Genomic DNA, 11,439 nt, shown 5'->3' with positions numbered 1-11,439 from the left:
TGTCATCACTTGCACTGACAGGACGGAATTCTTGGGTGTTCTTCTCTGCCATTTCCATTGACTTTGCAATCTGGCACGCTTTCTCAAAAGAAAGATCCTCGGTGTTCAAAAGTTTATTCTGTATTTTGGGATTGTTCAATCCGCACACAAAACGGTCTCTCAGAGCTCGGTTGAGAAACTCTCCATAGTTACAATGAATCGATAACTTCTTCAAGGCCACAATAAAGTCACTGATGGATTCGTCTTGTTTTTGATAGCGAGTTCCAAAATGAAAACTCTCTGCTATCTCCAATGGCGCTGGATTGTAATGTTTCTCCAATGCTTTGACAATGTCCGCAAAAGGAGCGTCTTTTGGTTTCACTGGTGCCAGCAGATTGCTCAGGGTAGTCAGTCAGTCTCAGTCAGAAAGATAGCACGTTTTCTATTTGCAACTGCGAGATCGGCTTCCTCTTTACCCTCGCCTGTTTAATTTCTTCTATGATATTATTTGCCATGAAGAACATTTCCATTCTTTCCACATAGGAACAAAAAGTCTCTTGCTCAGGACTGAACTCGCCGACACGACCAAACAATCCAATTCCCGCCATTTTGATAGCACGTGCTCAAACTTTGATCAAGTTACCTCGGTCGAAAACAAACCTTTTTCCTCACACAGAGAAAATCAAAACTTCACTGGATTTCTCATGCGTCTTCGTGCATGTAGAGTATCCCATCCTCGTCGCCAAAATGAAACATACTAGCAAACGTATGGCTCGGTGACGTAACAACACAAGTTGACGAAGCTTGCTCAACACAACAACTTTATTCTCTAAGCATCTTGGGTAATACAACAGCTTAACACAACTTCCGGTTACGAATATATTACACACAGTGAGTATTAAGTCTGTCAGTGAAATTTTTCTGTCACTGGTCAACAGAAAAATACCAATGTCCAGGGAACATATACCTTGATCAGCTCGCGTTTGACATTATGTCCTCTACAGCTGCATGAGAATGGAACTTTCTGGAAAAAGCATAATTTCGATTGTGTTTCTTGTGCTCATAAACGATGTATTGTGCACTCATTTTCGAGGCGGTACGTTTACATACAAGCCAGTCAACCCAAGTGACCCTGCAAACACGACGGTAAGTTTCTTTGGAAATGTTCAGAGGCTTTTGGGTTAGATAATATCACGTCAGATGGCTGTTTATTCGTTCGCCTTGATTTGGATAATGAAGTTGAGCACAAAATCAGTTACAGATAACGACAATTCAGCTGATACTGCAAAGTCTTCATTTGTTTGTCGACCTCGTGATGAACACCTTCCTCACACGATTGACTTAGGCCCAGTTCAGACGCCGAACTTTTCATGAGCCGAACTTAATTCGAATTTGGACCGACCCAAATTATCAAAAGTACGCCTGTTGATTCAGTCGTCGAACTTAATTCACCGAACTTAATTTAGTTTGAACCAAAAAATATAGAAACATCAACGGTTTTCAGGCAAGGTGTATGCATTAGGTTCGGCACATGAAAAGTTCGACGTCTGAATCAAAGCCGTTCCAAAGCCGAAATTCGCGGTTGAGCTAGGCGGGAAGAACGGTTGTGCCGTTCCAAATTCAAATAGCCGTTTTTAACTGATTCAGACGCCGACCTTTTCACGTTCTTAATTCAACGTATTAGGTTCGGCTCATGAAACGTTCGGCGTCTGAACTGGGCCTTAGACGCAGAAACAGTTTGCGCGCAATGAATCCAAACCATTAGATGGGCATGGCATAGAATACATCCCTTGATTTTATTTATAGGTGCGCTGATGGTCTCTTTTTGCAAAGGTTAGAGACCGTGGCAAACGTGGAAACAGACTAGTTTCGACGTTAGATTAATCTTGATTTCCGAGAATGCAGACAACTTAAATCTGTTTGTGCGAAATCGTGCTGTTGTGCCGGAAATCACCCTGTTAGGATAGCAGCATTATTAGAGATCTATTCTGTTTGTTTATTTTCTGCAGCCTGCCATTCTTAGCTTGTTCTTTGACTGCATCTTAATCAATTTCACCAACCAACTTGTACCTACGTTTTTTGGGTTGATTTGCATAATTACAGTCTTTCCCGTAAAACGGTGAACACGGCAGACAAAATTTCTGGAATGTTTATTGTTTCGCGATCAATCAGAGGCGAGATCAAACCGGAAAAGATAACCGCCAAACCGCAGCATTTAGGTGTCACGACTTGACACCAAACAACGAGATGGCTTTTTCTTCCAAGACAAATCTTCAATTTTACCGTTTTCAATTACTGAAAAATTTTTCTTTTCCTATTTCAGCTTATGAATCAGCAAAGAATAGACATGAACGATACTTTACGGAAACGCGAGTTTGAATCGAGAAGACATACAACAATCTTTACGATTAGACACAGCTAGACAGCACGTCTGAGAGCAAAAAAAAATGAGCCAATCACAAGCGATGCTGATCGGTGTTGTCTCACGTTCAGCTCAAAAGGCCAATGCCAGTGGGCTGTGATTGGTGATTTTCGATCCGTATTTTTTTTGTAGCCGAGTAACCTTCACCCATGAGGCGAACTTGTACCGTTGTAAATTTTGACAATTTGCACTCGCTTTTAGGTCTATTCGGTGGTTTGGTTTTTGAACAGACGGAATTGTAACGATGTTAATTCATGCATGTTAAGTTAATTTATACAGTTTAGTTTACATTCGGGATCCTAGATGTGTTCGCTCGCTTCACTTGATGTACACTCGGCTTACAAGATTAAACGTTGTGTTTAGATGTTCTGGTGCTTCGTTGTCTGTCCTAGCGAATACGTTACATGGTGTCAGAAGTGAAAACCGGTTTCTACATTTGTTGCCATCGATGAATTACCGCTCAGCGTACGGGAAAGTGTTCTGGAAAGAGATTTGTTCGCACGCACGTGGTCGAGCAACTCTGATCTGCGAACTGTTATGCTAGAGGTAGTCTCCGATCTCTACTGTGTTCTGCAATAGCCACTCGACAAATTCTTCACAAAGAATAGCGGAAAACAACGGTGAGTGGAATTGTCTTGTGTTTTCGGAAGGAACTCTCTGCTGAAGAAATCTAGCTAACTTCAAAATACTAAGTATGCCACCGACACCCGAGGGTAGCGGCGCATCTGTGCAAGTACAAGAAGCCGTCGCACAACCAAATCTGGCACAAATCCCGATAAACATCCCATTGCCCTCAAAATTAGAGCTCACAGGGGACTTGGCGACGAACTGGAAGAAATTCCACCGTGCTTGGAACAACTACGAAATAGCTGCACGTCTAAAAGATCCTGAAAACCCTACGGTAAATAAATCGCTGGGAACTGCCACACTGTTAAGAGTGCCTGCCTGTAAAAATCAGACAAATTCTTAATTTCGCGGCAAGGGTCGAAAATTCGATTTCGCTCATATTCCTATGGCAGATAGGCTAGGGCATGACAAAAACTACTGGATAGTTTTTTTGGCAAAATATCCTTTAATTTCAAAGAAATATGCAAATTACTAAATTCCGTTAAAATCGTCATTTGACGCACCATTTATTAGACAAGTTTGAGAGCCTCAAATGCAAAACCACATCATTCTTCCGTCTTTAAAACACTCAAATATTTTTGTGCAATGTTTAAATGTGTACTGGGTTGATTTTAGGGAATACTATGTTTTCTTTTTCGGTGCAAAATAATTAAATTTCGAAGACATGTATTTCATTCACTTAAAAGTACTTCGTAAAAATAATTGATTTTCACCATGTGCGAAACCTTCAAATGGATCAAGCTTCTGGTGGTTGAATCGCAGAAGGATGGTCTACAGATTCCTGTAAAAATTTCTTTGGGCAAATGATTGTGAGCGACGCGATAGCTTTTCAAAGTACGTCAAAAATGCAAATATTTGACCATCCGTCGTCAAATTTCAATTTACGGGTTATACGTATATTTTAGCATGCGCCGCATGATTTGACCTATGTTAAATTGAAATAGACACAGAGCTGATAATTTCGAAATGTTCTAACCTTATTTGCTGTAAAAGGCAGGTCCAAAAGCCGATATGACGTGTTTCTGTCACCATTCGTCGCACATAAAGCAGAAGTTTGCTTTTGTTTGCACAATGTCCGATGTACATCGCCAGCTGTCAACTTATTTAATGGTCGAATACCATGAATCTATGACCCTCTTTCGACACATATGATCACCACTGCATCTTAGTCAAAAACGGCTAATTGATTTGTAGATAGTTGCTTGCTTTGCACTACACCAAAATATAACGTTTGATCATGGTTTGATCTACTGCTGCTTGAATCCTCGCTTGCAGCGGTTCCTTGTTTGTTCGTCACGCAGTGCTGTCATCCCATTTTAGGGGGTAGGGGCAGGACAATTTCTATCCTAATACGTAAGGTTCCGCAAGGCTTGGAACCACAGGGAGCACACAATCTTGTTGAGTAGGAAGAAATGAAATTAAGCAATGAAAAGAATGAATAGTTGACCATTGCTCATGTTGTCATCTTTTACTAGACCACCGCTACCTACATGCCCTTCGTAATACTGTAACGCTAAACTCGTACCTAGGTCTTCTCACGCTGTGTAATTATTTTTGGTTTCCATATAATACAGTGGGCTACCCTCGGGGAAATGGGAGGTGACCACTTAATAGGGGTTGGCCGCTTAATAGAGGTTGGTGTAACTTGAATATTTTTTCACTATCGGGTTAGAGATTTAGCTACATTTCTTAGTAAACATGGAGTCAATTCAAGACAATCATGAAAGACGTCATCCTCGGAGACCCAGGGGCAGTTAGTGGGGGCAGGGAAAAAGTCTACGCGGGTCTTCGCCCGAACCTTTTTTCTCACCCGTTTCGACTTTTCCCCGCTCCCACTAACTGCCCCTGGGTCTCTGGGTCTGGGTCTCTGGGTAATGATTGTCTTGAATTGACTCCATGTTCACTAAGAAATTTGTAGCCCGATAGTGAAAAAATATTCAAGGTAAACCAACCTCTATGAAGCGGCCAACCCCTATTAAGCGGCCACCTCCCATTCCTCCGAGGGTAGCCCACTGTATTATATGTAAACCAAAAATAATTGCACAGCGCGAAAAGACCTACCATCCCAGACAAAAGAGTTGGGACACGAAGCAAGTTCTCCACTCCCCCCACTTTCAATGTCGATAATCAGGTGATTTTTGCCCTTTTTGTTGGAGAAAACACGATATTTTCGAACATTGATCAGGGGGGAAGGGGGATACGCGATACAGCTCAAGTGTCCCAACTACTTTTGGCCGGGATTGTAGGTACGAGTTTAGCGTTACAGTATTTACGCAGGGCATGTAGGTAGCGGTGGTCTAGTAAAAGACGACAACACGGGCAATGGTCAACTATTCATTCTTTTCATTGCTGAATTTAATCCCTTCCTACTCAACAAGATTGTGTGCTCCCTGTGGTTCCAAGCCTTGCAGAACCTTACGTATTAGGATAGAAATTGTCCTGCCCCTACCCCCTAAAATGTGATGACAGCATTGCGTGACGAGCAAACAAGGAACCGCTGCAAGCGAGGATTCAAGCAGCAGCAGATCAAACCATGATCAAACGTAATATTTTGGTGTAGTGCAAAGCAAGCAACTATCCACAAATCACTTAACCGTTTTTGACTTAGATGCAGTGGCGATCATATGTGTCGAAAGAGGGTCATAGATTCATGGTATTCGACCCAACCCTCCAAGTTAACTTTTTTCCCTAGTGGCCATTTGGCCACTGACTGTTCAGGTTTGGTCGCCAGTGAAAAATTTTAGTCGCCACAATATATGCATAAATTAATAATTAATTAATAATAAATAATAATCTTATTATTATCTAACTGTATTGTTAATAACATTTTCCTTGAACCACCAAGTAAATTGAAGTCCCGTTCAGTGAAAGAACTACCTAATGTTGATTCAAATATGCTTTTATTGGAATGATAGATGATCAAATGAAATAGTTTCTGATCACAATGAAAAAGTGCTATATTATTGCAACAGTGTTGTGAGTTGATCACAGTTCTCACTCTGTCATTTTAAATTGATTGGCTTTCACTTTCAATAAAGCTTTTACAATGGTTATAATAATGCAAATGTACATGCCTTCAAATAGCTCCATCGATTTACAAGTGACACCACAAATATCAAAAACCAAAGGTTCAGACTATCTTCATTATAAACTCTTGCGTGAGCATGTATGAATGAAACGTATGTTTACCGCCATTTTTCCCGCGAAAATATTTGATGAAAATTAAGAAAAAAGTCGCTTCACAAAACACAGAAATATTTGTGTATATCATTTATAATTCACACAACAGGAGCAGTGCAAACGACACAGATTATACCAAGTTAAAATAAGATAGCCTCATTCGCAGCTGAATGGCGGAAAGTTTTCCAATGTTTATCAAGGCGGCATCAAATTCTTGCTGAGACCATAAAGTGAACACTATTTTTACCTTATCGCTTATGATCTTTTTTAAATGTTCAACCTCGTTTTCTGCTTGAATAAGCAAACGACATAAAACTTCATCTGAAAATTAAAGACTGTATTGAAATGGTCAGAAAAGTTCACGCTCAAATTGTTTGTCGTTTTGAATTTAATATGCGAACCGCGGAACGCGAATACTCAATGCGAAAATACTTTCACAAGTTTTAGGGCAATCACTAAGACAGATATTTTTTCTTAATGAAATCTTTGACAATTTAAAAATAAACCCAGGTTCGTTCACACAAGTGAAATTTATTCACAACTGCGAGCCGCTTTTCATCACAATTTTTTTTTTATTTATAGAGTCCCCCGTGCTTGTGTTACCAAGTTTGCTGTAGAGTCAAGTATTTTCGTGTCCACTGAAACAAAATACGTTTCTCAAATACATCTGGATGTTTCTCAAATATATTGTGGATCCTGTCACCGTCGAGCTTTCCAAGCTTTTGCAATTGCTCTTCTTTTCGATGGCAAATGACCCGATTGCGTGCGTTGTCTCACGCTTCCAGGTAAAATTGTCACGTGCCAAAGTTCAGTCGAGTGGAACAAATTTCGTCGCGTCCCAAGCTCAACTGAATGCAATTCCTTGATCTCTGTTTACCGTGTAACATTTCATTTTATTCAGTCTCCATTTCTGTTGGTTAAAATCCCACAACAACTAGCTTTGCAAAGTGAATTCTTAATGCTCAGAACGTTCTTCTTTTCGCTCCGGATGATAGTCCGCTCAAGCTCCTGACGCATAGGTCACGTTAATTTTAGTCGCCGAGCTGGCGACTTGCGTCCTAATTTAGTCGCCAGCTCTAAAATTCTAGTCGCCACGGCGACTAAAATTGTCGCAACTTGGAGGGTTGTCCGACCATTAAATAAGTTGACAGCTGGCGATGTACATCGGACTTTGTGTAAACAAAAGCAAACTTCTGCTTTATGTGCGACGAACGGTGACAAAAACACGTCATATCGGCTTTTGGACCTGCCTTTTACAGCAAATAAGGTTAGAACATTTGGAAATTATCAGCTCTGAGTCTATTTCAACTTAATATAGCTCAAGACATGTGGCGCGTGCTAAAATATATGTCTAACCGGTAAATTGAAATTTGACGACGGATGGTCAAATATCTGCATTTTTAACGTACTTTGAAATGCTCTCGCGTCGCTCACAATCATTTGCTCAAAGAAATTTTTACAGGAATCTGTAGACCATCCTTCTGCGATTCAACCACCAGAAGCTTGATCCATTTGAAGGTTTCGCACATGGTGAAAATCAATTATTTTTACGAAGTACTTTTAAGTGCATGAAATACATGTCTTCGAAATTTAATTATTTTGCACCGAAAAAGAAAACACAGTATTCCCTAAAATCAACCCAGTACACATTTAAACATTGCACAAAAATATTTGAGTGTTTTAAAGACAGAAGAATAATGTGGTTTTGCATGCGAGGCTCTCAAACTTGTCTAACAAAATGGTGCGTCAAATGACGATTTTAACGGAATTTGGTAATTTGCATATTTCTTTGAAATAAAAGGATATTTTGCCAAAAAAAACTATCCAGTAGTTTTTGTCATGCGCTAGCCTATCTACCGTAAGAATGTGAGCGAAATCGAATTTTCGACCCTTGCCGAGTTATTTTCCATATTTATGGACAAGGGACTCTTAACCTGTATTGGCTCAGATGCTGTAGATGTGTACAAAGGCTTAGAATTCGAAAATGAAGACGATAAGAAGGACATTGCTATTGCTCTCCAAAAGCTACAGCGTTATTGCATCGGAGAGACAAACAAAATCTACGAGAGATATCAATTCAACAAGAGAGACCAAGAGCCAAACGAATCTCTGGATGCTTACGTCACGGCACTGCGCACGCTGGCTAAGACATGTAACTTCGGAGTGTTGGAGAACAGTCTAATTAGAGACAGGATTGTCACTGGAGTAAGAGAAAATCAAGCGCGCAAGAGGCTCCTACAAGTCTCCAAACTCACACTGAAGGAATGCATTGATATCTGTAGATCATATGAGACCTCAAGCCAACAATTGAAAGAAATTAATCAGGAGGAAGTCAGCGCCATTAGTCAGTCCAATGAAAAGAAACCTCTGTCCCCCAGAGGAGAGAGAGAAATCCGCTGCAAGTTCTGCGCCAAAAACGCATGTCTGGAACAAGCTTAAATGTCCTACATGGGGAAAGACTTCCTCTAACTGTGGAATTCAAAACCACTTTGCGGTGGCCTGCAAAACCAAACCGCCTCCACCCAGTTTGACCATATCCTGGACATGTCCGCAAGCCAGTGCATGCAGTGGAGGATTCCGACTTTCATGAATATGTTGCTTGTGTCGACGTCAAGGAACAAGTCTGTGCTGTGGAAAATCCCGATCGTAAAGACAAACTGCTTGCGGTAATGCTATTAAATAGTCATCGAGTCCCATTCCAACTGGACACTGGTGCGACAGTGAACATCTTACCTGAAGAGTCTTTCAAAGAAGTATATGGTAAAGGCAGTCTATCCCTGCTGGACAATGCAGAAGTAACTCTTGTTATGTACAACAAAACTGAGGAGAAGCCGATTGGCAAGAAACGTGTCCAAGTTGTGAACCCCAGAAATGGAAGAAAATACAGTGTGGAATTCGTAGTTGTAAAAGGCAAAGGCAAGCCTCTGCTTGGTTTACGAGCCAGTGAGCAAGTGCAACTCATCTCTGTGGTCCGACAAAACATCATGGCTATTCAATCTGAAAAACCATCACAGAGCAAAACACCACTTACAACAGAATCTATTCTCAAAGAATATGCTGATGTCTTCAGAGGAGAAGGAAAGTTAGAAGGTGATCTCCACCTAGAAATTGACCCGAATGCACCACAACTCCCAACAAGAAAGGTGCCAATCGCCATTAAAGAAAAGCTAAAAGAGGAACTGAATCGTTTGGAAGGCCTTAATATCATCACACCAGTAAATGTTCCTACCTCCTGGATATCAGCAACTGTCGTCACCTTGAAGAAAAATGGCAATGTCCGACTGCGTGTGGACCCCAAACCACTTAACCAATCCCTTAAACGCAATCACTACCCGCTGCCGACAATCGAGGATGTCTTTCCTGAGCTCTCAAATGCAAGATGCTTTACTGTAATAGATGCCAAAAATGGGTTTTGGCATGTGTCCTTGGACGAGGAAAGTAGCTACGACGAGGAAAGTAGCTACACAACTACATTTGGCACTCCATGAGGAAGATACAGATGGCTCCGAATGCCATTCGGCATCTCACCGGCCCCTGAAGAATTCCAGCGAAGACTGGATCAGGCATTAGCAGGACTGAATGGGTGCAAGGCGATCGCTGATGACATCCTTGTATTTGGATGTGGAGCTAACGATGAGGAAGCAGTAAGAGACCATGATGAAAAACGCATTGCTCTCCTTCAACGCTGCCGAGATAAAGGTGTGAAGCTTAATAGGGGAAAGCTGCAGCTAAGGCTCAAGGAAGTCGCGTACATGGGCCATGTGCTCTCCGTTGATGGGTTACAACCTGACCCTGAAAAAGTCAAGGCAATCAAAGAGATGCCGACACCGACTGACAAACAGAGCATCCAACGCCTCTTAGGGATGACTAACTACCTACAGAAGTTTGCCCCGAGACTTTCAGAGATCACGACTCCCCTACGCGAGCTCACCAAAAACGACAACGAGTTCCTGTGGGATGAGCAGGTTCATGGTGCAGACCTGGAAGAGACAAAGAAGATCCTTTCTACAACTCCAGTCCTAAAATACTTTGACCCAGGTGCCACGCCCACACTACAGTGTGATGCCTCCATGCATGGCGTGGGAGCATGTCTAATGTAAGATGGACATCCAGTCGCATATGCATCAAGTTGCCTGACCCCTACAGAGGTCCAGTATGCGCAAATCGAAAAAGAGTTATTGGCCATAGTATTCCCAATGGAGAAGTTTGAAACCTATCTGTATGGAAGGAAAGTGCTGGTTGAATCTGACCACAAGCCTCTGGAAGCAATTTTCAAGAAACGCCTCTTAAATGCACCCAAAAGGCTACAATGAATGCTCCTTAGACTCCAACGCTATGAGTTTGAAGTTTCTTACAAAAAGGAATCTCCCTTCTTGTGGCTGATCCCCTAAGTCGTGCATATCTGTCGCTTAAGGAAGCCACTGAGGATCAGGAAGACGTCATGACAGTCTCAGAATCAAGGTCTCCAACAGAGATAGAAGCAGAGCAAGTAAACATGCAACGGTATTTTCCAGTGAAAGATGAAACTCTCTGCCAAATCCAAAACCTTACTCAAGAAGATGCTATCCTCAAGACCCTCCCTGGCGTCATTAAACAAGGCCGGCCAGAAAGTAAGCTCCATCTCCCATCGGAAGTTCAAGACTACTTTCCTTTCAAAGAAGAACTTACACTTCAAAATGAAGTTATTTTCAAGGGAGACCGTGTTGTCATACCGTTTCAAATGAGAGCAGAGCTCAAAAGAAAGCTACACTCCAGTCATCTGGGAGTACAGGCATGCCAGAGACGAGCAAGGGAAGCTTTCTACTGGCCTGGTATGTACAAAGAGATAAAAGAATATGTCTCCAAGTGTCAAGTCTGCAATACGTACCACCAAGGGCAGCAGAGGGAGCCCATGATCTCACACCCAGTACCATCAAGACCATGGCAGGTCCTTGCTGTTGATCTCTTTGAGCTCTAGGGCCAGGACTACCTTGTCACTACTGACTATTACTCAAATTTCTTTGAGGTCGACAAGCTTGTTAGTAAGACATCTAAAGAAGTAATTGAAAAGCTCAAGCCTCATATGGCCAGACATGGAATTCCGGACAAGATAGTAGCGACAATGGCCCCCAGTTCAACTCACAGGAATTTAAGAACTTCAAAGATTTATATGAGTTTGATCATGTCACAAGCTCTCCTACCTACCCGCAGTCAAATGGCAAGGCGGAAAACTCGGTAAAGACTGCGCAGCG

The 11,439-nt window shown here is 41.8% G+C and overlaps 2 protein-coding genes across 2 annotated transcripts in view; both read left to right on the top strand.

The window, feature by feature from the left end:
* Positions 1–981: 981 nt before the first annotated feature.
* The window catches only part of LOC145491691 (uncharacterized), a 96,553-nt gene continuing 86,095 nt past the window's right edge, over positions 982–11,439 (top strand). Inside the window, exon 1 of the mRNA XM_081470929.1 lies at positions 982–1,125. Within this exon, the coding sequence (XP_081327055.1) occupies positions 988–1,125 (138 nt within the window). The 5' untranslated portion in view covers positions 982–987. The remainder of the gene's footprint in view (positions 1,126–11,439) is intronic.
* LOC145491710 (uncharacterized) lies at positions 8,123–8,647 on the top strand. The gene has a single exon (XM_081470957.1). It carries the CDS (start codon positions 8,123–8,125, stop codon positions 8,645–8,647), a length of 525 nt encoding a protein of 174 aa, XP_081327083.1.

Source organism: Orbicella franksi, chromosome 7 (assembly GCF_964199315.1).
Source record: "Orbicella franksi chromosome 7, jaOrbFran1.1, whole genome shotgun sequence".
Lineage (NCBI taxonomy): Eukaryota > Metazoa > Cnidaria > Anthozoa > Scleractinia > Merulinidae > Orbicella > Orbicella franksi.
This window is presented reverse-complemented; position numbering and strand designations above follow the sequence as displayed.

Excerpts from the sequence above, each read along its gene's own strand:
- LOC145491710 (XM_081470957.1), top strand. The coding sequence starts at position 8,123 with ATGGACAAGGGACTCTTAACCTGTATTGGCTCAGATGCTGTAGATGTG.